The sequence below is a fragment of the Planococcus citri genome, chromosome 1 (assembly GCF_950023065.1).
Source record: "Planococcus citri chromosome 1, ihPlaCitr1.1, whole genome shotgun sequence".
Lineage (NCBI taxonomy): Eukaryota > Metazoa > Arthropoda > Insecta > Hemiptera > Pseudococcidae > Planococcus > Planococcus citri.
The window spans coordinates 65,940,434-65,966,967 of record NC_088677.1 but is presented as its reverse complement, the minus strand read 5'-3'; the positions used below and the strand labels follow the sequence as shown (position 1 = coordinate 65,966,967).

The 26,534-nt window shown below is 35.5% G+C and overlaps 1 protein-coding gene across 7 annotated transcripts in view; it reads left to right on the top strand.

Moving 5' to 3' along the window:
- sky (GTPase-activating protein skywalker) overlaps positions 1 to 26,534 on the top strand; it is a 121,178-nt gene that overhangs the window by 55,500 nt on the left and 39,144 nt on the right. For all 7 annotated transcript variants that reach the window (XM_065347165.1, XM_065347167.1, XM_065347168.1 and 4 more), the window contains exon 3: positions 14,282 to 14,470. In XM_065347165.1, the coding sequence (XP_065203237.1) occupies positions 14,282 to 14,470 (189 nt within the window). The remainder of the gene's footprint in view (positions 1 to 14,281; positions 14,471 to 26,534) is intronic.

Here is a 26,534-nt window from a genome sequence, read left to right as displayed (position 1 = left end):
ATGATTTTATAATTACCAACGTCGCTCGGTTCGTACTTTCGTACACGTAAACGTATCTATAGATTATTAATTATAAATCAAATATAAAAATACGCGCGTCGACCGGTGGTATTAGCGTGGTATTTATGTAACTTCAGGTGGTGTAAGTTTAATCAAACAGCCGATGGATTGAATTGGATTGATTAATTTATTATTTGTCTTTCAATGGCTCATTGGAACGTACTCGATGGTAACTTTTTTGAATAAACAGAACTATATTTGTTTGTGAAATCCCATTTGAGGTAAATACCTACAACCTACCCACCGGTAATCTTGATTAATCGTAAAATGCACATTTGAGTATGTAATTTGAAAAGGATGCCTCGAAACAGCCAAAAGCTTCAAAGTTACGTACGTGCGAAGAAATCAGGCATGTATTATTGAAATAAATCTACGAGTATACCTCTGTTGTGGTCTGTATAGGAGAGAGAAAGGAGAAGAAATGTACACCGTCGCTCGGTCACAGATGATAATCGTACGTTATTTAGTATTATTTTGTAGGTATGCTTTACCATATAAACATATACACGATATTCTCACAACAACGACGACTTCGTCGACAACGTCGAGCTTTAAATTATTCAAAACTTTGCTACGAAGGTATCTGGTGGTATATAGAGTATTACGTGCACATCGTTGTAGTTTCGTATAAAATACCCGTAACGTATAATTATTAACCATTTAGTTCAGTTGACCTAATTGACTTAGGTTTATTTTTCCTGCATATGCTGACGGCGGCGGCATCGTCGCCGCTTCGTAGACGAAAAGATTTTTTTTCAACACGCTTCCGAGCTCTTTCTCTGAGAGGAAGCTTTTCTCATTTGAGAAAGAAGAAGGGAAGAGGGATCGAGAAAATTTCCTCCAGCGATGATACGCGATTTGATTTCAGAACGAACGAACGAATAAACGAGGCTCGTGGTGTTTTTTTTGCGAGATCGTTGACTCTCGTACACTTACATAGTGATGTTAATAGGGCTTGAAAGTTAAGAGACGAAAAAAAAAAAATCAATTAATTGCAAAAAGATGACCTAGTTTGTTGAAATTATGTGAAAATGTCGCCAAACTCGTCGTCCGGGTTCAAGTGTACGATGGGCTCGTGCTGTAACCTAGTTTTTCTCTCAGCCCTCCCCACATTGCACCCTGAACGACGCGGCGGCGGTCTTTTCCCAGCAAAAAAAACGAAACCCTTAAGCTAGCCTATTTTCGACGTCGAGTCGCAGTTCAATTACCGATAAGTGTACGAATACGATGATTTGTGGTGTATTTGATTTTTACTCGAACGTTGTCGTATAGGATTTTGCTTTTTATATAGGAGAAAATTCGAACAACGTTGAGAAAAACGTCCGACGTGGCGAGATTATTTGAAAATCCCCGAAACGACGGTTGTTAAATTTTATTAGCTACGTCGACCAATTCCGAATTAATTGGCCGAACAAATGCCAAACTTTTTCGGGACGTTTATCTAGCGAATCTTTCTCTTTTCTACCCTGTTATCGTCGTCGAATTTCTTTTAAACCAAAAGTTGAACGATACGAGCAATGTTTTTCAAATCTCGTATACGCTCAGAATGAAATGTTTTCTAAATGAATTCGGCGAAAATTTCCAGCTTTGAGATGAAAATCTTTGATGTTTGAAAACTATATACCCGCAGAAACATATCTAGCAGCGAGAATAATTTTCAAGAATTTTTCGCCTTTGTTTTCGTAGCACGAGGAGAAAATTTTTTTAATAATTTTTTCACGCTTGTGTTTTGCCTTTCGAGAGATGAGATGCTTTTGCTGCATGGCACTTTGTTGATTAAGCAACCGAGTCGTGTTCGTTTGCTTCTCGAGCTCGTAAATGATTCTGGCAACGAGAAGGTATTTTTCCACCCGAATAAATTCCAAACGATTATACGCTTTTGTTGTGAATATCGTATCGCGTCTACGTACTATATATCGTAGCGCGTTCACGAAACTATTTAATCGTCCCGAAGCGATGGAAATTATTCGAAGGTGCCATTAAACAAGGGCTGCGAATTCAGTTCAATTGAATAGCTGGGTATAGTTTAGGTACATTGCATATATATACGCGTATTTTACGTAGGTGGATAGAAAGATACAATGTATCTTGTATAGCGAATTTGACTTTTTTTTTCTCGTTTCGTTATACTCGTATTTGATTACCAAAACTTTACTCAAGGCAAAAGAAAAGCGATGAGATACTTGGGAAAATACGAGTTTTCTAGGAGGTAGAAGAGAATAGAAGTGAAATTAATTACATTTTTTTAATTAATATTTTTTTCATCTTGATGAACATCATTTTTAATGTTACTTTGGAAATTAAATTAAAAATAAACCAAACTATTTTAGTACACTTTTCTGCTTTTTTTTTCGCGACATTAATTATAATAATTATGTGCATGTTTCTTCAGTTTTTCAATTAACGTAACAAAAAAAAAAGTACACGCAAAGATACACGCTTAATTTAATTATAAAATTCAGTCAATTTGTACCTTGAAAGATTCCATCTGAATCCCCCTTCCCACAGCCCATTCAAAAAAGAAAATTCAATTTTTGTAAGCTTGCCCGAAAGGTGAATAAACATTGAATTTTCATGAAGCAGAGCAGAAATAAAACGATAGAGAAAGAAGCACTCTTCTCGAAATGTCGAAAACCCTTGAGGTTTAATTTCTGAAAAACTAATAAGATTATTCTGATTTAATTTGAATAAAATTAATTAATTTTTGAAAAACAAGACCAGTTGTGTACAAATGTACTGAAATGAATGCAGTAAAATGCAGACAAAAATTTATTGACTCGTTCTACAAGTTTTCAAAAATGTGTAATTTGGGCATATTAGGTATGTAATTATCAACAGGATGTTTTGAGGAGCAAATAAAATATAGAAAAATTCAAAAGTTTGAAAAAATTTTTCGTAAAGTAGGTAACGTTTTGTGGATTTTTTTTAATGATCGGTGAAATAAAACTGCTGTTTTCTAGAATGGCCAAAACTGGTAGATTTTGAAGTTTCACTCTGATTTTTAATCTTTTCAAAAAAATAATAAAAATAAAAAAGTATAAAAACCATGAAAATACTGTTTTTGAATTTTCAGGACTCGTATTTATCCCCCCCCCCCCCACACACACACACAAAAACATCAGTAACCAAAACAGTTCGAAAAAGTTACCAAAATGTAACTAAAGTGACATTTTTCTGGAGTGTTATTCAAGTCATTTGGTCTTGATTTTTTGCAAGGCTCCATCAAAATTCGAAAAAAGTTGAAGAGAAAAATGCTTGAAACAAAAGTTGTAGAGCGTGAAAAATTGAACCATTTTCGCTGATCGGATTTTGAAACCGGTTCATTAATTTGCAACCAGTTATCAAAATTACCTAAAAATTGGAGATCGAGAAAAAAGCTTCAAAGAAAAGTTGTGGGGCATAAAAAATTGAACAATTCAGTTAAATCACATTTTGAAACCGGTTCATTGGTTCGCATTTAGCAACCAGTCTTAGACAATCACCTAAAAAGTGAAGGTAGAGAAAAATGCTTGAAATAAAAGTTCTAAAGAGTGAAAAATTGAACCATTTATGCTGACCAAATTTTGAAAATGACCAATTAACTTATAATCAGGTAACTTTTGATGGCTTGCTGCGATTTAATGAACTGGTTTCAAAATCCGATCAGCGGAAATGGTTCAATTTTTCACGCTCCACAACTTATGTTTCAAGTATTTTTCTCTATCTTCAATTTTTAGGTGATTGTCAAAAACCAGTTGCTAAATGCGAACCAATGAACCGGTTTCAAAATGTGATTAAACAGAAATGTTCAATTTTTCACGCTCTACAACTTTTGTTCCAAGCTTTTTTCTCGATCTCCAATTTTTAGGTAATTTTGATAACTGGTTGCAAATTAATGAACCGGTTTCAAAATCTGATCAGCGAAAATGGTTCAATTTTTTACGCTCTACAACTTTTGTTCCAAGCATTTTTCTCTATCTTCAATTTTTAGGTGATTGTCAAAAACTGGTTTCTAAAGGCAAAGCAATGAACCGGTTTCAAAATGTGATTAGACAGAATTGTGTAATTTTTCACGCTCTATAACTTTTGTTTCAAACTTTTTTCTCTATTGAGGTTGCAACATTTGGAACTAATACCCATATTTCAACTAAACGACACTAGCGCGGCACCTGAATTTGCATTTAATTGAGGTGGCAACTTTTGGAACTATACCCCTATTTCAATTCTAAAACAATGCAAACACACTAGCGCTGCACCAGGGGTTGCAGCCTCAATCTACAATTTTTGGGTATTTTTTGTTAACTGGTTGCAAATTAGCGAACTGGTTTCAAAAAATTCATATCACGTTTTTGTCGCCTTAGTGTGTAGAATACATTGCGCCAATAAAAACCAGTTTGAATTTTTTGACCAAACCGGTTTTTCAATTTGTGAACACCCTGTGCATGGGACTGAAATTTTCAAGGTTGCTATTGAAAGCCCTTATTTTTCCCTACTCAACGCCGCTTCATTCGTCTCTCTAGCTCTTTCCACTTAAAAATAAACGCCACCGAACACTACTTTTGTGCGTGAGTGAATAAATCTGAAATTTGGTTTGTACTCTATTTTTGACCATCTGAGTCGATTGGTGGCGGTTTCGAGCCGTTATGGAGCCTTCAGATTTTGGGTTTCTCCAGTTAACAAAAAAAAAAACAAAAACAAAAAAACGTAAATACGGTGAAAATGAAATTCAGCTCCTTGGTTAAAAAGAAGAAAAATCATCAAATCTTTTTTCATAAGTACACTCTTCAAGTCTCCCTTCCTCCTGCATCCAAAATTTTCACGTACTAGGAAACTGTTTGAACTATCTGCATCAAAGTTTCAGATGCCAAGATTCATAAATTGAATCCTCCAACTCGAATACAACTAAATACTTTTTGAGACTTTCTGGAGCCTCCAAATAAGCTTTCCATTTCTACCAAGAAATTTCAAATTGCTCTAGAATAGATCAGAAGTGATTTTTTTGGTCATATGAAGTAGTTATTTACACTGCTTTGTTTCATTAAAAAAAAAGAGATGGTCTCAAAAAGCTAACCCAAAATGATCGCTTCTTCAAATTTTTGAAAATTCTCAAAAAATCCAAAAACTAGTTTTACTATTTGAAATTTCGAACTATTTCGATCTTTATTGTTTGGTCTGGGTCTCATTCAAATTCAGAGGGCGTCTGTTCAAGTGCCCGTGTTTTCAGTGTCTCAATTACATATTGTTTCATCAACAATTACTCACGCTATGTGTATACTTTTCTCGAGGCGATTTTCAATCAATTTTCACACTCCAACGTCAAAAGTAAATAAAAGAAAGCCTCATCGAAGAAAAACACCTCGATCACTTCGATTTGGTAGTCGATTTGTTTGGGCAAATTTACCTATCTACGTAAATCGAGGTTATCGATCGAGCTGCAGCCGTCGATGATTGCTTATGGAAAAGAAATGAAATTAGAATCGTATTGTCGAAATGTACGTACTGTGAAATTTACGATGAAGCGAAACAGCTCTTTTAAAAATAAGCTACATTGTTTTTCGTTTTAAATGGCTAATGACAAGCAGACGAGACGAAGCGAGCGACGCGGCGGAGATGACGAATTATTACGGAAATTGAAAGTGTATCTTTGTCATTTGGAGACGACTCGACGTCGTATTAACGTCATCAGAAAGTGAAACAACGGATTGTTCAATTTAAAACCTTGTTTGGCAACTATAATGGTTTAATCTTCTTAAATTATAATTTCAACGGCGTGAAGTTCGCACAAGGTGGAGGTAAAAGAGGGTTTCATATTACGCCATGTGGTAATTAGTTTAACGCGTGTGGTATACCTACCTACCTACCTCTATAATTTGTATCGTGTTTTTTTTTTCTTTTTCGCAACGTCTTCTCAAAAGTTTTAAGCACAAGGGTAAACATACTCGAGCAAACAGGTAGCTTTTTGAATTGCTTTTAAGCAAAGTATCCTATAAATAATCGTATCGTTGGTAATTATTTTGCTTGAATTAAACTTACTTACTTACTGCGAGAGTACATTACATAGTTATATGGTAAAACAATAATTTTCTATACGTTTGATCCGGCGAGACGCTGTGGTGTCTGCGACCATTTATAACGATGGTAAAACGAACGCGCGTATAAATGTGTATAATATTTCGAAGCAAGCACACCGAGTTTATTAGCTTAATTACCCTTAACGATGATTGAAGGTCGACGGTTGACAAGATTAAATCTAGCTGTGAAATTAAAACGATTATCGCTGTTCAGTGTTCGCGGCTGTGGCTCCGAGTCGCTGGCGCAGCGTGGCGCTGGCTGCGTCCGACCCGGGCCAGACCTGCCCGGGCCGGGACGGGCATTTGCCGTTATAATATGTACGTAATTGTCTTTTCTCTATGTATCTTTGTTATTCCGCTGTCTCTCAATCGTACTTATATTATGTATTTACCTGTCGGTCGACCCTCCCCCCACTTCTTCGCCCCATACACCCATAGCAGTCTTCACAGGTGTGATAATCCGCTATTCTTCGAGCCTCGAGCTCGCTGTATGGTATATGATCGCATCGCGACGCGTCCTCCGCGATCGCTCATATGATGACGATGGCGACGACGACATACGATCGTATTATTATTATTATTATCATCATCGTTGTTGTTTTCATTTCTTCTTTCGCTTTTCAATAACACAATATACCGAATATACATATGAGCCGAATACGATACTTATACCGCCTGCCATCGCGGTCATCAGCGGGTAATCATCGGCACCGACGACGACTCCTCGAGTTGAATGGAACGGAAGTCATAGACGACTTGTACCTACGGTTTATGCAGAGTTTACGCATTCTTTTCGCTAATACACAATACACCTTTACCGAGAATTGAAACATGATCTGATTATGGCGTAAATACCGCGTGACGCGGATTACATAAGCCTATCACGCGGTCGTTGCTGCTGGTGGTGGTGGTGTTGTTGTTTTTTTTAATCGTCGCGATTTATTTATATTGTAATTTATCTACGCACGATTTAATAAAGTGTGCATTGCTGGCTGAAGGCGATCGTACGGAACGGTAAAAAATTACGATATGGCGGAGGTTTTTTTCCCTTTTTCTTTTCTTTTCCAATTTGTCCAGTCCACAGACACGAAAGGTGCGATTGCAAGTGAGAATTTAAAGGCGATTTACCCATAATGAAGCGTGCTAATCGATTATATCGCGATGGATGCCGATGGAATACATATATCGAATTATCGTGATTACTTGTATTATTATTGATGATCTGGTAACATGAAACCACGACGAGTGGATACGAGTACGTTTTACGTATTTTATCGCATGTGCAAATTCCTTAGGCTCGAGTTCGAGTCTTGGTACAATGATGTCATCGTGGGTACTTGGAACTTGAAAGTGCCACTTGGTGATTTTCCACGTGAGCCGATGCAGAGAGCGAGGTTTACTGCGGAATTATTTCCAGCCAAGTATATGGGAACATTGAAAGAATTGACAACGATAATCTATAGGGCTCGTAACCGGTTAGTTGCTGACTTGCTAAAAATGACGTTTGGTTACTTTTCCAACGTTTCGGTTACTACGATAAAATAAAAAATTGATTTTTTTTGAAAAAATTATCAAAGTCAGAGTTATGTCGAAGTGATGTGTCGTGGAAGGGAATGGGAAGGGGACGAGACTGAAATTTTTCCAATTTTTTTCGCCAGATTTTCCTCACTTTTCACCTCAGACCCCCCTCCCCTCCTCTCCCACCGATTTTTAGAGCCAATTGGCCAGTGATGTAGTGTGAGAAAATTTTGAAAGAGAAGTTGGAAACAAAAATGTTGAATAACTTTAAATTTTCAAAAATGAATTTTTTATACAAAAAGTTTGAATTTTTCTATTGATTTGGTTGTGTATCCGAAATGTCTCAAATTAATTTTTCTATTCTTGAAAATTTTTGAAAATTGATAATTCGAAACGTAAAACAATAACATTATTGATGCAAAAAGTTGATTTGATTTTGATGGCTTCAACATTTTTTGTTTTCAGGAAATTATAACATTTTTAAAAATAAGAATAAGGTTCGAACGAAGTGAGTACAAAAGCTCTTAGAAATTCACAATTCTTCATTTTTTCAGAACAAAATTTCATGTTTTCAAAAAGAACTAATTTTGGTAAAAATTTGAAATTGTTTTTACAAATTATTGACAAAAAATAAGAGTTTTGTTTGGTATTTTAGCAAAAGTTGGAACTTTTTGGCAGCTTCGACTGAAATGATGAGGCATTTGGAGGGGGGGGGGGTTCGAGTAAAACAACATTATTTTTGATGTGAGAAGTCTATTTTTCTATACTTTTTTACTTATGGTGATCAAAAAAAGTTAAATGGAAAATGATCTGGTCCGAGTGATGCAGCGAGGCCGAAATCTTTTGAAAATTTATCATTCAAGAACTTGAAACCCATTCTTTGATTTTTCCAACTTACACAAATTCTTTCTCAACTATTCCCGAATTTTTCAACTTTTCCTAATTCACCCAATTCATCTCCAAAATACCTATTTTTCTAACATTTTTCTATCGGGGGGGGGGGGATTGAGGCGCCCCCTCATTCGACACGCCTTTAGTCATTGTAAAACTTGACAATTTTTTGCGAAAAACCCGATAAAGTCTGTATTTGCCCCCAATAATTACCCAAAGGACTCGCTTTTTTGACAAAAATTTTGAAACTGTATCATTTGCCTTGCTTTTTGCTGAAATGGTCAGTCTTGTTTTTGGCTAAAAATTGACAAAATTTCTCGCTTTTCAGAAAAATTTCTAAAAAATTGCACGTTTTCTTCCAAAAAGTAGTCTAAAGTCTTGCTTTTTTGCCAGATACTATATTTGCAAAAAGTCTTTTTTTTTTGGCAAAAAGTACGTTACAAAAAATTCACTTTATAGACAAAAATTACGAAAAAAGTATCGCCTTTTTGTTAATCTGAAAAGCTCTGCCTTTTGCTGTAATTATTGTCAAAGTTTTGCTTTCTATCAAAAACAGGGTGTCCTGTCCACTCATTTCTGGAAATGATTTTCCTGATTTTCCAGGTTTTCCAGATCTTTTTTTCAAAATAAAAACACCGTATTTTTAAAATCACCCTTCCTTTGCTTTAAAAAAATCACGTTTTTCAATACGTTTGGTTCCAAGCCCAAACTAGGTAAACGAAATTACTCGAGCGATGCGAGGGAAATTTTTTCCAAAATAAGAGTAAATGTACATACAATAAAACTACATACTAAAATTATTAAAAAATGACAGTTGAATACTTTCAAAAAATTCCCTGACTTTTGAGGTTGAAATTGCTTGAAATTGCTCCAGATTTCTGAAATTCACTGACTTTTTCCTGACTTTTCCAAACGGCTGGAATTTCCTGACTTTTCCAAATTTTCCAGGTTTTCCAGAAGTGAATCGGTGGGTGCAGAAAGGGAGCAAGTCACATTTTTGGAAATTTTTTTTTTCACCGATATAGGGGTTTCAAAGTATGGCGGATCGACTGGTGATGTCAGATTTCCACAAAACTGCCGGGAAAGTGGTATTTGGGTGCAGAAAAAGGGCGGATCCGCATTTAAGACTTTTTTGTAAAATTTTTTAAATTCCTTGAAAAATAACTAACATTTTTGAGAAGACCATTTTTTGAAATTTAAGTTAATCTCTGAACTGAAAAATGATGAAAAAATTAACAACTTCGGCAAAAAGTCTTAGAACTAAAGGGGTTTTGGGTCAATTTAAACGAGATAGCAGTCTAAATGATGTACTTAGATGTACAATCAAGCCCCATTCATGCCCGAGCAATTTCAAAAGAAATTTTGTCGATTGGGTGCAGAAAGGGTCTAAGTCCCATTTGTTTGGGCAGCAACAGCGCCGGCGCACGTGAATATTTTTTTTTCTAAACAGTGCTAAAAATTGTGTCTTGGGGTCCTCTTTCAATGACCTTTAACATGTTTACCAAAAATTTTTGATTTTCAAATAAATCAGTTTTTTGTTATTCCTGAAAAATGTGAAAATGTGACTTAGCCCCTTTCCGTACCCACCGATTCAAGTGTAGGCACCCTAAAAAGTAGTGAAAGTCTCGTTTTTGTTTTTTGTTGTTTTTTTTTTTGCAAAAAATCCGTTCTTTTTGCTGAAATTTTCAAAGCTACATTACTTGCCAAAAATTCCAAAACGCGTTCTGGGATTCAAAGCAGAGGATAGTGCCCAAAAATGGCAAAAAATATTCGTTTATTTCCTTCAAAAATGACCACAATTTGAGGAACTCTGGCTCAGTCCCGCTGTACAACTAGGTAGGAGTCTAAAAAATTTTCTGCGTAGTTTCCTACTCAGAGTAAATTTCTTCACCAATTTCCGTCAAAACCCTCGATGTGTTTTTTTTCTTCCACTTTAAACATCTTACACGGTGTCCAGAAAATCTTCAACTCAAAATGCAAAACTTTTCAAAACCTTTTTCAAAATTTCAGCAGAATCTTGAGCATGTTTCTCAAATTTCTCTCCGTCCCCCATACTCCTCGCCTTCCCAAAAATACACTATTATTTCGGGCTTTTGTTCAGTCTTCATTTTTCAAATGGTTCCTTCCGTTTTTTTGGCTTTTTCTGAATCACCAAATTGAACGTAGGATTTACAAGATTTACTGGACACCTTACTTGAAAATTTTACTTCAAAGCAAAATCCAGCTTCCAACACTTCTAATATTTATATTTACCATCTCTAGTTCAACGATTTCCCTACTTTTTCAACCCATTTTCCTTCTTCTTCTTCTACTGCCTGTTATGAGATGTGCGAATTAACCAGTTACTCGATTAATTTACTACGAAAAGAAAAACGACTTAATAACAAATGAACGCCAGCGTCATTTACAAGGAAGTGAGTGTAGGTAGATCATAATCATCGCATATTACGACGATACGAAGGGTTTGAAAAGCTAGCATCAGGGGACCGGCAAGTGGTGAAGGGGGTGAGGGGAGGTAAAAATACTCATAACATGGCAAAAATTATCGCCGTAGCGTCGACGACAATTATCGCAGTTGTAGCGAAATTGCAAACGCTTTTCTTCTTAACCTCACATTCAGTCGCGTCTCGCGTCACAATTTAGCGGCCAATTTCATAGAATTTTTACACACATAATTCGACGGGCTGCAGCGGCCTCAACGACGATGTGGTACGTAGCGAGAATTGAGAATTTCTTCTACATATTACATATCTTAATCGCGCCTACGCGAGAGACATTTTTTTTCACGTCAAATTTCTCTTCATCGTAGGTAGGTAGAGGTACGTTGTACTCGTAATATTTTGCGCGAGTACTCGTGCGCGTTTTCGGCGTCTTCGCGCCTCGGCGATTGACGCGGTCATTCTGTGAGGTTAACGTACTTGAGAGATTTGTTGGTCGACCAATGTACATTACGTATGTTTTGTGCATTATGCGCACCGCACCGACCAATTACGTACGAGTATACATATTGCATGATGACGATGAGTCGTACATTATCGTATGTTTTTTAGCCTAATTTTTTTTCTTCATATTTTTGTTGTCATAATCGCGCCTTCCGTTGCGAAAAATAATAATAATATCGCGTGATCTTGGAATGCGCGCAACACAGCATACTCGTAGAATTAATTTCAACAAAAATTCCGCTGCACTGATTCGAATCGCGAGTCTACGAATATGCAGTTTAGGGCAAGCAGTTCGTTTTAAATCCGACTGTGTTCTCGACTCATTCGGGAAATTCGTTGGTTTCCTTCTTTGTCGAGAGGAGGGGAGAGGAGGTTGGGCGAAGGTACTTCTAACCGTGTTTCTTTGCAACTCATAGTGCTGAAAAATTTTCTTCAATGCTTGAACCATTTTTTATGGTAATTATTCGTGTAACAAGAATTGATGTTTTGGTTTTGAACTGACTTTCAAAGTATTTACGCGATGAGACGCCATTTGTGCGGGGAGAGGGGAGGTATGAAAAAGTCATGAATTTTGGTTGGTGGTCATAAAAGTCATAAAAAGTCATGAATCTTATTCAAACTTTTGAACATTTTTTTAAAAGCCCATAAAATTAAAAAAAAATTTAAAAAATGAAAAATTTGTTCAAAAAATCAGAAAAATGAAAAAACTAATATACTCGTACCTACAAAATGAGTAAAATTTCCCTCTCACCGTTTACATACAATTTCAGACTGATTTTCAATTCCGAATCGATTAATGTTCAATTATAGACGATATGCTTATTTGAAATCCTTGAGCAATTATTGCCAAATTTACCTCAATTTTACTCAAATTTTCGACAACTTTCGGGCCCATCCTGCAGTTTTTATGATACTTCATGTATATACTTCTTGTTAAATTTTATTCCACTTATGATGCATCAATTTTGTGCTAAATGTTGAGTAATTTTCGTCTTCATGAAGTTTTGTTTAAAATTTGAGCTATTTCACCAATTTTTAGTCAATTTCAATTGTTTTCATTTTTCTTCAACAGGCTTAATTACCGTTAATTTATGCATTTTCAGTATTTTGGCCTTAAACCAAACTTTAGTAGAATTGAATTATTTTTTAAATAGATTTTAAAGTTTTTTTTTCGACGTTTTTATGCAGTTTTGACAATTTTTTTTGAAATTTCATTAGATGATTTTAACGCTCTTTCGTCGATTTTTACTATGTTTTGTGTAGTTTCCACAAAATTAAAAAATTTTTTGTAGGATTTTTGCAAAATATGGCCAATTTTTATTAGTTTTGGATGATTTTTGATAGTTATTGACATGTTTTAAAAACGTTTTATGAAAATTATGCTGAATTTTTGATCAACTTTTCTAAATTTTGATGCTTAAATTTCATAAACTTTGAATCATTTTAATGCTTTTTTAGTTGTTTTTTTTTGTATTATGTATTTGATTTTTTGATAGATTTATAACCTTCTTGAACAGAATTTTTTTCAACTTTTCATTTCTTTTACTGAAATGTTATAGATTTTGAAAGATTTTTTACAGTGTTTTTTTTTTTTTTTTTTGTAATTTTTAATCGTAGCTCAATCTTGAATAATTTTAGAAAATTATTAAATTTAACGATAAAAGAGGTAGTTTGCTCGATAGCCATTTGAACAACTTGCAGAAATGATGTTCGAAATTTTTTTTTTTGTAATTGCCAAAATTGTCAAGAAAGTCGATTTTGCTGAAATTGTCGAGTAGTTCTGTTTTTTATCAAAATGGTAGATTTTGCTAAAATTATCAAAACGAAGGCAGGTTTTTTGCAAAATGGTCAAGAAGTATTATTTTTACCAAAAGTTCCAATTGCTTGCTTTTGTTAAAATTGTCAAAAAGTCCAGTTTTAATGCCAAAATTGCCAAAACGTCTCGTTTTTGGCAAAATTTTCAAAAATTTTCAATTTTTTTGGCAACATTGTTCAAAAGTTTGTCAAAATTGCTAAAAAGTTCACCTTTTAAACTAAAATTGTAAATAAAGTCCATTTTTTTCATTTGCCTAAAATTTCAACAAAGTCCTGCTTTTTCTGAAAATTGCTAAGTATTAAAAAAATCCTGCTTTTGTTGAATTCGCCCAAAAAAGCCCAGTTTTTTTAAATCAAAATTTGTCGTAAAAGTTTTATTGTTCAGCAAAGTTGTCAAGAAAGTCCTTCTTTTTTTTTGATAAATTATCCAAAAAGTCATTGTCAAACGTTCCGTTTTTGCAAAAATTAACAAAAATGTTCGTTTTTTTTCCTTCAAAATTTTCATAGTCTTGATATTTTTTTCCCAAATTCCTCGTTCCTTCCATTTTTATTCATTGTGGAAATCGTATTTTCATTTAAGTATACTTTAGAAAGGAGGGGATCCTTGAGGCCTTGAATAAAATATGGACCAATTTGGTCAATAATTATGAGTTTTCTACAAAAAATTTGTCTAATTTGACTTTTTTTTAAATTCGTTGAAAATCGAAGAATGAAATTCAGATTTTGAAGTTTCTAGTGGTATATTTTTGGATGCTCTTTCGATTCTTATACATTTGTTTCAAAAATTTGAAACATTTTTGCCCTCGTTCCTTTTGAATGATGACTACCCTGAATCAGGACTCACTGATCATCTCCCTCTCGTAGTATTCTCCCACCAGTGACGTCCAACTCCCTTGAACCATTGTTCATTTACCCCTTTGTTTCTTATTTTATACTCGTATAATTAACAAAATCGATTTCCAAATATCGTCATTAATTTTCCATTTTCTGTTTGTTGTTTTGCAGAACTTCCAGAAAAACCGTGCGTACTACCGGAGTTTGTAGATACGTCGCATCGACTGCATTATCATTTATCGAAACGCGGGCGTACGGTGACCGATCGAGTGGTCAGCGTGTTAGGTTACGCGTGTCCTGATATCACTTATAGTCCGGCCATATATCCTCTAGCTGCTTTATTTTTACATTATATGCCTGGTAAGTGTATCTGTACATATAACTTAATCTATGCATACTTTATAAATAATTACTCTACCTATACCATATTTGTTGATAAAGAATGTAGAAAAATACACATGTACTCGGTTATTCGTTACGTCACACGCAGTACGGCGCTTTTCTCGGCATTCGACCCCGATTAGTGTAGAGAGATTTTAATCAACAAGTTCGACGAATTGTTGTGTTGGGTGCAATACAAGTATACTTCACCTATGAAGAGAAAGATACAGGTGTCGCAATGAAGACAAAAAAATTCATTCGACCGTTTGTTTATAACTCTATTCTATACCCCTCAATAGTTGAGTATGTCTTGTGAATCCTTATACGGAGTTAAATCCTTTGACATTGAAGTACTTTTCACCTTGACCTTATTTAATGCGTTATAATAGCGTCAAGTTCCGTCTTGCCCCCTTATACTTTGAAAAATGATTGATCACGTGTTTGCGGGGGGTCGTTGTTATGCAAGATAACATAGTAGGTAGAGGTACATACATACGTACGTACATACTATGAATCAAAACTGTAAAGACGCGTGATTTCGCATCTACATTTCTTCAAGCTGCGCGCCGACGACGGTTTTATTTTTATAATTTAATTATACAGGCGGAAAAACGCCAAGTTTATACGAGGTGCTGTATGTTGTAAAAAGTTTTTAGAACACGGAGCTAGTTTTTCGACGTGTCTCCATCATTCTATCTGTTCGACGTACTACTGTCGAGTCGAAGGAAGCACGAGTACGAGTATAATACGAAGCCCTGATTACTCGCGCACGCCCAATGTACAGAGAGTAGGTATATCTAAAGGTACTTGTTGTGCACTTTATTTATAGAATGCATAATTGGGCTACGTTATTGCCAAAAAATTTGCCAAATCGCGTGCTTGGTTCGCGCGGTACACGAACGAGAAGTATGATGGAATGTGTATGTATACAAGGTAGAGAGGTACACAGATGCAGGTGAGAGAGAGGCAGAGCGCTGAGTGGATCGTAAACATACACACGCATATCGATATCGTGCCGGTTCGTTGAAACGGCGTTAAGAAGTTTTATTTTTCTTTTAATGAGATCAACGAAAGATTAGAATCAAAGCCATGATGATGATGATGATGATGATGATGATGAAGATGGTGATTGAACTGTCGTTGTAGATTTTAACGTGATTTTACGAGTAGATGGCACGTGGACGTGGTGGTCGTTGTCAAATTTTAGCTCTTGGCCCTTGAATTTTCAAATGTTGCACATTTTTGAAAAATCAAGTTTTTCAGACATGTTTCCTCTCCCTTCACCCCCTCCAACAATAGATCTTGCTCGTGAGCAATGCTTTTTTTGGATTTTCGGACGACATTTTTGACCATTTTCTCGTTGAAAGGAGAGAAATGTTGATATCAAAAAGTCTATTGAAAAAAGAATAGATTTTTGAGTTCCATTTGTACAAACTTTTTCTTGATTTTGAGGTTATTTTTTCAATTTTGTGCGGTCATGTAACTTTAGAAAGATTCTACATGAGTTTTTAAAACAATTTTGGCGTTTTACACGATTTTTTCGATGAATTTTTGAATCTTGTTGGTATGGGACATTTTTTTATTTTGAGTAAGTAGATTTTCGTACGATTTTTAAATGATTTCAACCTTCGTGGGTTTTCTTGCGATTGTTCTTCAAGTTAGTTTTTGTGTAATTTCAGAAAAATTTTTTGAGAAATTTTAGCAGTATTTTTGGAATTTTCGTGTACTTTTCTGGAAAATTTTCCATTTTGATTGATTTCCTTCTATTTTGATGTTGTATTTCAATTTCAAGTCGTTTTGTGAACGGAATATTTTGTTGCAATTTAATCTTTTCTTTGAGTAATTTGGAGCCAGATAGTACGTTCATTCCCAAAACTTGCACTTTTTTTTGTTGGAGGGAAGGGGGGTTGAAGGAGGAGGAAAACGAGGTGTCTTACGAGATCTTGAAATGCTGGAAAATGCTGAAAAATCCTACTACTGAAAATTTGTTCGTTGGCTGAAAAACTGCGATCTGCATTTTTCTACTGAGCTGAATTTCTTCATGACGCAGAGGGTTATGTAAATTTGACCATTTATGCAAAATTCAAAATTTTGAAAGAAAAGAGGGAATGGAAATATCAACTTTAACAGGGCTCTTCACCAAAGTTGCCAAAAGTAACACTATTGCTTACTTTTCTTGTACAAATTTTCAAAAATTCTTCGAAGAACTGCTTTCTAATAAAATGATTCAGGTATCATTTCCTTCCAAAAAAATAGCAAAAAATCCCGCCTTTTGTCAAATTGCCAAATAATCTCGTAATTTTTTGCCAAAAATTCCAAAAAGACTTCATTTTTTTCTAAGAATTGTGCAGAAGTCCAGTTTTTTGCATATAAATTCCAATATGTCTCGCTTTTTTTAATCAAAAAATTGAAAGAAGTCTTCCATTTTCATCAAAGATTGCCATAAAGTATCATTTTTTAGCCAATAATTTCCAAGAATTCCTGTTTTTCGTTGAAATTGTCAGTCTTGCTTTTTGCCAATAATTCCAAAAATTTCAAAATTTTTAGGAAATTTTCATTTTTTGAAAAAAATTGTGAAAAAATGTAATTTCTTCGTCTACAATTTCCAAAAATTGCTAATTTTTGCTGATATTGTTAAATTTTCGATTTTAGAAAAAAATCCTGGCAATTGCCAAAAATTGAAAAAAAAATTTCGCTTTTCAACAACAATGCTAAAAATTGTCGTTTTTTCCAAAAAATTCTAAAAGACTCAATTTTTTTCAAAAATTGTCCAGAAGTCTCTCTTTTTTGTCAGAAAATGCCAAAAAGCCCTGAAATAGCCAATCGCCAAAATCTCTCTTTATTTCGCCAAAAATTGTTTTTTTTTGCCGGAAATTGTCAAAAACCCTCGCTTTTTTATCACACAGTTTCGAATTATCTACCTACATAGTTCCACTTTTTTGAAATTTGAAACCAGAACATTTCGGTTTGAAATAGTCTTGTTTTTTTTACCGACTTTGCCGTGAAACGGAAAAGTATTACCGACTTTGCCGTGAAACGGAAAAGTAAGGTATTGTATTTGTCATGATGGTTGAGGATTTGGGTGGGGGTGGGAGACATATGGCGCAAAACGAGATAAGTTTACATATATATTTATTTATTTATATATCAATTTATGTATAAATTTGTGTCACGCTGAACTCAAAAGCTCCGAACTTTAAGTCGAAACTGATGATGGCAAAATATTGCTTTGATACTGAACTAGAGAAATTTTTAATTTGGTCGAAATCGATTCAGCCGTTTACGAGATATGAACGTTTAAGTGTGTTTCAACGTTATGGATAAGCAGAAATTTGTGTAAACCCTTATATCTCGCAAACGGCTCACCCCCAACAAACAGATGGGGTGGTTAGGGTGTGTAGGTTGCAGATTGGTGCGCCGGAGGTCGGGTGTTCGAATCCCGAGCGAGTCAAGAAGAGAAAATTTTTTGTTGATTTTTTTAAAAAATTTTTTGTTAATTTTATGCGTCCAAAATTTTTTTGCCATAAAAAATCAAAATTTTTCAAAAATTTCTAGTGTAAGTAATTTTTGTTTCAACAAAAAACATTAAGTTTTTGGTAAATAGCCAGTAAATCTTGATATATTTTTTTTTTGGTGAATTAATAGTAATTTTTAGTAAATAAAATGATTAGTTATTTTTGGTGAATTACTCGTAATTAAAGTTGATGGAAAATTTTGGTAAATTGCTTGGGTAATTTTTGGTAAATTGGTAAAGTTTGGTAAATTGGTAAAGTTTGGTAAATTGGTAAAAACCTTTGGCAGTAAATTACTGGGGTAATTAAAATTCGGTAAAAAAATTGGTAAATTAGTGAGGAAATGTCTGGTAAATTACTGAGGTGAATGTAGGTAAATTGCTGGGGTAATTCTTGGTAAAATGTAAAATTGGTAAATTAGTGGGTAATGTCTGGTAATAATTACTGAGGTAAATGTTAGTAAATTGCTGGGGTAATTTTTGGTAAATTCATAAATTTTGGTAAATTGGTAAATTTTGGTAAATTGGTAAATTTTGGTAAATCGGTAAATTTGGGTAAATCGGTAAATTTGGGTAAATCGGTAAATTTGGGTAAATTGGTAAATTTAGGTAAATTGGTAAATTTTGGTAAATTGGTAAATTTCGATAAATTGGTAAATTTTGGTAAATTGGTAAATTTCGGTAAATTGGTAAATTTTGGTAAATTGGTAAATTTCGATAAATTGGTAAATTTTGGTAAATTGGTAAATTTCGGTAAATTGGTAAATTTTGGTAAATCCGTAAATTTCGGTAAATTTGTTTATTTTCCTGTATAACAGAGCAAAGTCGGTTAATCTTGCCTACTGCGCAAGATGTTTTTTTTTTTGTATTATTTTTTTCTTCACTAAAATGTTTTGCTTGCGTTCTATCACTTTTTTGGCTTCTTTTTCAAGCTATTTTGGTTACCAGAGTTACGTTTTTTTTTTGTTTTTTGAAAAAATTGAGTACTAACCCTACTTTAAAGGCCTTGCAACAGTTCGGAAAAGGTTAATAGTCCGGTATTTTTATGCAGTCCTTTTTTTTGATATTTCTCCAATTGATATATCAAAAGAGAATGTGGAATGTCTTCGGGAGAGAAAACTTGTGAATTCAAGTTTCAGCTTATGAGAGGTAGAAGCTCAAATTATGTGCTTAAAGACCCAAAAACTACATCAAAAATTTGTTGCATGACCTGAAATTTTTTGTAAACATGAACATTTTATTAGATAAATTTGAAAATTTGTTCACAAAAAACTCAAATTTTTGTACTGATTATGAAATGTTGAAATAGTTTGAGGCTCTATTTCCCGAGGGAAGGCCAATTTTGGATATTCCCTTCGCTTTCTTACCTCTTAATTCCTGCACCAAAATTTTATCTGTTTTTCAGGTAAAAATAAGTAGCTTAATCTAAGAAATAGAATCGGTAGATTCGAAAATCCTTGAATAAATGGCATGGCATCTTCCGAATTGACCATTTTTCGTGATATTTTTATGAATCTGTTATTTTTTTGAAGGTAAGATTCTTCTGATACGACGTTTCAAAAAAATTTCCATTAATGAGATACCGAGAGCATACCCTTGATGTTTCTTGGTTTGTAATTCAAACAATTTTATTGTGACAAATGATAAGCATATAGGTACGTGTTTTCTTGACCTACATAAATAATTATGTTTTTCGCGATTCCTTATTTTTACTCGAGAAATTAATACATAGGAGAAGCGTTTGGGCGAAGGAAGGAGAGAAAAGGTCGGTTAATCAATCGTGAAAATAAACATAATCTAAATAGCGTTTTCTCGTACCTATTTGGCTGTAAATTCTCTCGTTAATAAAATAGAAAGATGCGTTGCATCGAGCCTCGAGGACGCATAGTTTGAGTAGTACTGACCTATGTAAGTGACAAACGATGTTACGTTTTATGTGTTCACTGTTCACGCTGCGACCTTAAAACAAAAATAACACACGTTTTTACACCCACTGGCATTTTTCAACATTCAACAGCAATTTCCTTTCGGGAAAATTTATATCGATATAATAAGCGTGCTATTTGTTCAGAGTTTGAAGAAATGAAAACCATATAGCGCAGATTGTAGAGCAATAGAAAGAGAATTGGCTTCGAACGAGGGTGTAGTAAGGGTTGGTTGGACTGTCGTGAAATCTTTTCCAACAGACTGTTACCATTGACCGTCGATGAACTCGGTTTGTGCCTACTCGTAAAGTACGATACTACACGACGCTAATTACCCATTTCAAATTGGATTTCGTCCAATTGATCGATGCTTCGATGAGCATTTTTAACAGTTGTCAATCACGAATCGGCGTATTGTACGGCGTGGTGCGCCCGCGCCGGCGCACACCAGATGAACAATCGTGATGGTTTATGGCCAAGAAGACAAACCGACCGACGATGACGTATGGCGTATGCCCAATTGTTTTGATTAGTGTTTTGTTCGGAGTTCGAAACAGACTGCGTGAGACCTGACTCTATGTGAGATGTGAAACTGGGCTGCAGTATCGTGATGCAAGTCCAACTCGACGACGCTCAGACCACACCACAGACGTGATGAACGTGCAAGGTGTGTGCGGTGTGCGCCATTGTTAAATGAGCCAGCATTCGGCTTCAGCGACAGCGAGCGAGGTAAAGATGTAGCGATGTGAGATGACAGTGAACTTGAATCGACCGAAAGTGATGGGCGCGATGCGCGATTTTTACACTCGGGTGAAGTTCAATGTGACAAGGTATCGTCGACTGGGCTCCTCCGTCTATCGACGACGAAGACGTCGTAGTTGTCGTCATCGTTACATCGTTTGTTGTTAGGTACCGTGAATAGGATGATCGAATCAATGGATTAGTGGTGTCGATGATGAAATAAAACTATGCCGGAATGCAAGGGTATAGGTGTTTGATTTGGGTGGCCTCAACGTGTAATGAAGAAAGAATGTCGTGTTTATGGGTTGGGAAGATGAATGAGGTTTGGATGATGCGAGCTCCGGTTCGAATATTCGGAAGTGGTTGAATTTAGAAAAATCATTTCGATACGAGGAAATCCTGTAGAATTAAGTAGAGTTCCACTGAAAGTAGGATACCTGTTCACGAAGTTTCACTCTTCGACAATCTGTCGAAATAGTCCAGGAGCCCAACCTGAAAAAATGTACGAGGGGGGTTGAAATTGGGGACCCGGCCCAAAAGTTACTATATGTAGTCCTCTTTCCAGAAATGCCACTCTGGCAATTCGCAGGTGGGGCTTTTAAGCACAGCGAAAGCTCAAAGTTCACAATTTTTATGAACTTTCAACTTGGAAAGTTTCATGGCTGAAACTGGGGGATTCTTATAGTATTTTTCACGCTGAATCCAAATATGCCGGTCTGCCGACCTCTAAGTATCCCCAAAGGGGTGCCAGAGTGGGTTAAAGGGGTAAAAATCGCAAAAAATGCTGTAGTTTTTCAATAAATTTTCGTAAAAATCAAATAGATGACAAAAAGTGGCGAATTCTTGAAGAATTTTTCGCGCTGAATCCAAATATGTCAGTCTGCTAACCCCTAAAAGCCTCCAAAGGGGTGCCAGACTACTTTAAAGGAGTGAAAAAGGCAAAATATTGAGGTTTTTCACATCTTAGGCGCATAAACATAGCATTATTTGGTACCTAATTATTTTATTCGAATGTGGTTTGCGAACATCATTTTTGAAAACAGCATAAAATTCTTGTAGACATCCGTACGCGAGGTGCCCCACAAAAATTTTCAACCCTCTCCCCTCATATTTACCCCTCGAAATGGCGTTTTTCAACTTATTTTATGGTTTTTAACAATGTATGTAGATTTCGCGAGGTACAATTTTAGGAGCATGTTTTTTGGATGTAAGTATATTTGACTCTTGAACATCATATGTGAGGGCGCATACGGAAAGGGACCTACCGACCAAAAAAAAAAAAAAAAAAAGTTCTCTGAAATTGTTGTAGGAACCCTCACATATTATACCTATATTTTTTTCTTATTCAGTGGGTATAAATAATGGAGCTCCACTTCAAAACAATATAATAGAACTCGAGCACTAGGTTGAGGTTCAGACAGGACTTTTTGATGAGTATAACACGAAATTCAACGCCATCCCATTTCGTGTTCAGGAGAATCGGTTCGGATCACAACGATACCGTATGTTGTAAAAGTATGTAGCTTAACTTCAAAAATAGTCGAAATTTAGAAAGGAGCCAAGGCTCCGCATGCGCAGGTGAACCTAAAACAAATTCTGACGTCATCTTTGCGTTCAGGGAGTTCGGTTCATATGAAAACGACGAAAATATTGTAAAAGTAGCTCCATGTTGAAAATAATGGAAATTGAGGAGGGAGATGAGGCTCTGGAGGGGCTGTGTGAGTGTAAAACAAAATCTCAAAGTAACTATTTCAAAAATAGCAAAAATTGAAGCTAGGGAGGGATTGAAGGCTCTGGAGGAGATTAGATGCGTGTAAACTAGCCGAAACTAGCCGAAAATCTGAGGTCATATTCGTGCTCAACGGTATTGAATCATGCGGAAATGACACCCTACTTACTCAATTATTTTCCACGAAATTCCTGTTTTACCCCCTCTACGACTTATTATATCAATTTTTCATCGCGGCCCACCAAAACAAAAAATTGAAAAAATATATGATGTTCTAGAGTTAAAAATACATCCAAAAAACGTGCTTCTAAAATGTTCCTCGCGAAATCTACATTGTTAAAAATCATAAAATAAGTTGAAAAACGCCATTTTGAGGGGTAAATATGAGGGGAGAGGGTTGAAAATTTTTGTGGGGCACCTCGCGTACGGATGTCTACAAGAATTTTATGCTGTTTTCAAAAATGATGTTCGCAAACCACATTCGAATAAAATAATTAGGTACCAAATAATGCTATGTTTATGCGCCTAAGATGTGAAAAACCTCAATATTTTGCCTTTTTCACTCCTTTAAAGTAGTCTGGCACCCCTTTGGAGGCTTTTAGGGGTTAGCAGACTGACATATTTGGATTCAGCGCGAAAAATTCTTCAAGAATTCGCCACTTTTTGTCATCTATTTGATTTTTACGAAAATTTATTGAAAAACTACAGCATTTTTTGCGATTTTTACCCCTTTAACCCACTCTGGCACCCCTTTGGGGATACTTAGGGGTCGGCAGACCGGCATATTTGGATTCAGCGTGAAAAATACTATAAGAATCCCCCAGTTTCAGCCATGAAACTTTCCAAGTTGAAAGTTCATAAAAATTGTGAACTTTGAGCTTTCGCTGTGCTTAAAAGCCCCACCTGCGAATTGCCAGAGTGGCATTTCTGGAAAGAGGAGTACATATAGTAACTTTTGGGCCGGGTCCCCAATTTCAACCCCCCTCGTACATTTTTTCAGGTTGGGCTCCCTGACTAAAAATTGATCACAAAAAATGAAGAAAATCTTAATTGTTGATGAATTCTTAGAAAATTCATTAAAAAATTGACCAGTAATCCGTTATAAATTTAAAGATGGTTGAAAATTTTGGGATAATTTCGTTAAAGTTGGACTTAACTATTTATGAAAATCCGGTTCACATTCTGAAAATATTGGAAAGTTATGAGGTAGTACCCTCAGAAATGAGGAATTGTGCATGAAACCTTGAAAAATTCGTTTAAAATTTTTGGGAAACTGGATAGAAATTCAAAAATTGACCGACTCTGTGATCAAAACTGTGTGAGCTTCCACAGAGGCTGAATTTCAGTACCCATTTTTTCAAATTTAAAGGTATATCAACTCTCCATTAACAAGCTTAGTTTTACTTTTGAGAGCAAACTGTCATCAGGACGATAATCAGTGCCTTAGAAAACTTAGGTTTTGATCCCCATGTTGTATTTTTCAAACTTTTTGGATACAGTTCCCTATTTGTTGGAGGGGGAGGGAGGGCTCAATATGGATTTTTGGGTCGAATAGTTCCAAAATCAGAATCATCACTTTTGAAAACCAAGATTCTCACACCTACATTGAATTTTTCAAAAATTTTGTTTTTGGTCCTTTATTTGTGGGGGAGGGGGGGGGGTCAATTTTTATTTTTGGATCGAACTAGTTTCCGAATCAGAATCTACTTCTCTAAAAACCAACATTTTGAAATCCATTTTGCATTTTTCAAGATTTTTGGTTTCCGACCCCCTTTGCTTGGAGGGGGAGGGGAGATCAGTTTTGATTTTGGGCTGAAATGAACTTTAGAATCAGAATTAACGCCTTTGATATCCAACATTTTGATACTCATCTCATTTTTTTGGCATTTTAAAATTTTTCACCCCCTCCCATTTTAGGCTCATTTTGAAATTTTTGAAGAAAGTTTCCTATTTGTGGGGGAGGCAGCTCAATGTTGACTTTTGGCTTGAATAAGTTCCAAAATAGGAATTTTTTGATTCTGGTCCCTTGTTTGGGGGGGGGGCAATTTTTATTTTTGGATCGAACTAGTTCCAGAATCAGAATCAGCGTCTCTGAAAATCAAGATTTCGACACCCATTTTACATTTTTCAAGATTTTGGGTTCCGACCCCTTCTCGATGGGGGAGGGAAGTGGGTTAGTTTTGATTTTGAGCTGAAATGAACTTCAAAATCAGAATTGACGCATTCGATGACCTAGATTTTGATGCCCATCTCACTTTTTTTGAATTTTGAATTTTTCACCCTCCCTCCCCCCCAAATTTTGGGATAATTTTTCGAAAATATTTAAAAAGTGTAAAATGTGAAAAGGTCTATAAGTGCATACTTGGAGGTACATATCACTTTTATTCATGAGTGCTTTAATAACGCCGTTTCCTGTCAAATTTCGATTTGCACTCTAGGGGATACCCCCCTCCCCCTAATTTGGGGTCAAAATTTGAAAAAATTGTTCAAGTCGTGTGATATATCGAATAGTATGTTTTCGAAGGTGCTGATCACAAATATGACCATATTTTTTTGATCCGATGCATTCCACGCCTTCTAGGGCCCCCTTCGCTTGCATTTTTTCGATTCAACTCTTTTCTACGTCCCTTATATCCGTAGTTAAATCCTAAGTGAGAATTTGAGCAGCAAATAAGTCAAATTATTAGCCCGAATTTGAGTAAATTTCACAACAAACTGAAAATCCAACCAAAAAAATCATCTCATCTAGTTTCAATATTTGTTTCAAAGTAACGCATTTTTGCGAGAATCTGTTTCACTTCAACGTATACACGCCCAGATTGCAGATTTAATAGCCAAAAAGCATCCGCCGAATGCGGTCGAACATTTTGTGCGTATAAATTGAGTATTCGCAGATTCACGCCTATAATTTATTATACCACGTAGTTTAGGTACACAAATTGGTAAATAAATAAAGTAGGAAAAAAAATCGAAGAAGAAGATAAGAATATACCAAAACGAAGCGGTATATAAATCATTAATTACATTTTATTACACCCATTAGATTAGTACGGACGGTGGCGTGGTGTGGCAGTGTTACCAATACCAATAATTTGGCAAATTCTTCAATACGCGATAATTTATCACCGATGAAAATACATTCACTCGCGTTTGATTCGAGAACTCGAACTCGAACCACCGCCGCCGACGTCTTATTATATTACGTAAACAAATTTTATGGTCAAGCGGACATCTTTAATTTAAATTGTGGACAGTAGGGTTGTTAAAATTTGGCGCCGCCGAGACGCCTGCGAACGTTGAAAAAAGAAAAACTTCTATAAATAATTTACCGGCTGCCGTCGCGTTGGCGAAGCAAAAAAAAAAATTTCTATTCGACTATATAAGTATACCTTCTTCAGTGTTCTTCTACTACATGAACTCGATGAAAAAATAAGCTTAATCGTCAAATTCTGCTAGGTCGCTTCTCGAGAAAACTTCATCGTGTGGTTATAATTGTCGATGCTATACGGCGAAGTTTCCTCGTAACAGCAAAAAGCACACGAGCACTTACTTTGCAGTACATATAATTGTACTCAGCACGCTATACCTAACCTAACCGAAGTATGTATATTTTCCTTCTTTCAAAACACCCCTCAACGTCGCAGATTACCCGTATCGTGTCGAGCTAAACGAGACAAATCTCCGGCGAATTTGAATCGACGCGTATAAGCGCCCGAGATAAACTATGTACCAAAGCTTTGAAAGTTTTGCTAAGTAAGATACCTAAGAGCTCTACGTGCATAAGTATTTTGTCATGAGTTTATATTGAAGACAAAATCATAGGGTTTTTAGTATGATGCTGGATAATCTCTCGGAACGTTCGAGAATATTAATTAAGTCTTGGTAATTTATCGACGAGTCTCGATTGTGCTAGTAGAATGCGTGTATCATCTCCATACATATAAGCCTCTTTTGTTTTGTCACCTTCGTCATAACGAGACAATTTCACGTTGCTTGATAGGTTCTGATATTAGATGATTTGTCTAGTAAATGGCAGACTATTCGATGAAAGAAAAGTGAAGATCGTGAGATCATTCGAGTGTATTTTGTGTGTGTGAATTCCCGAATTAGGAAGGAAAGGATTAGCAAGAGACCTTG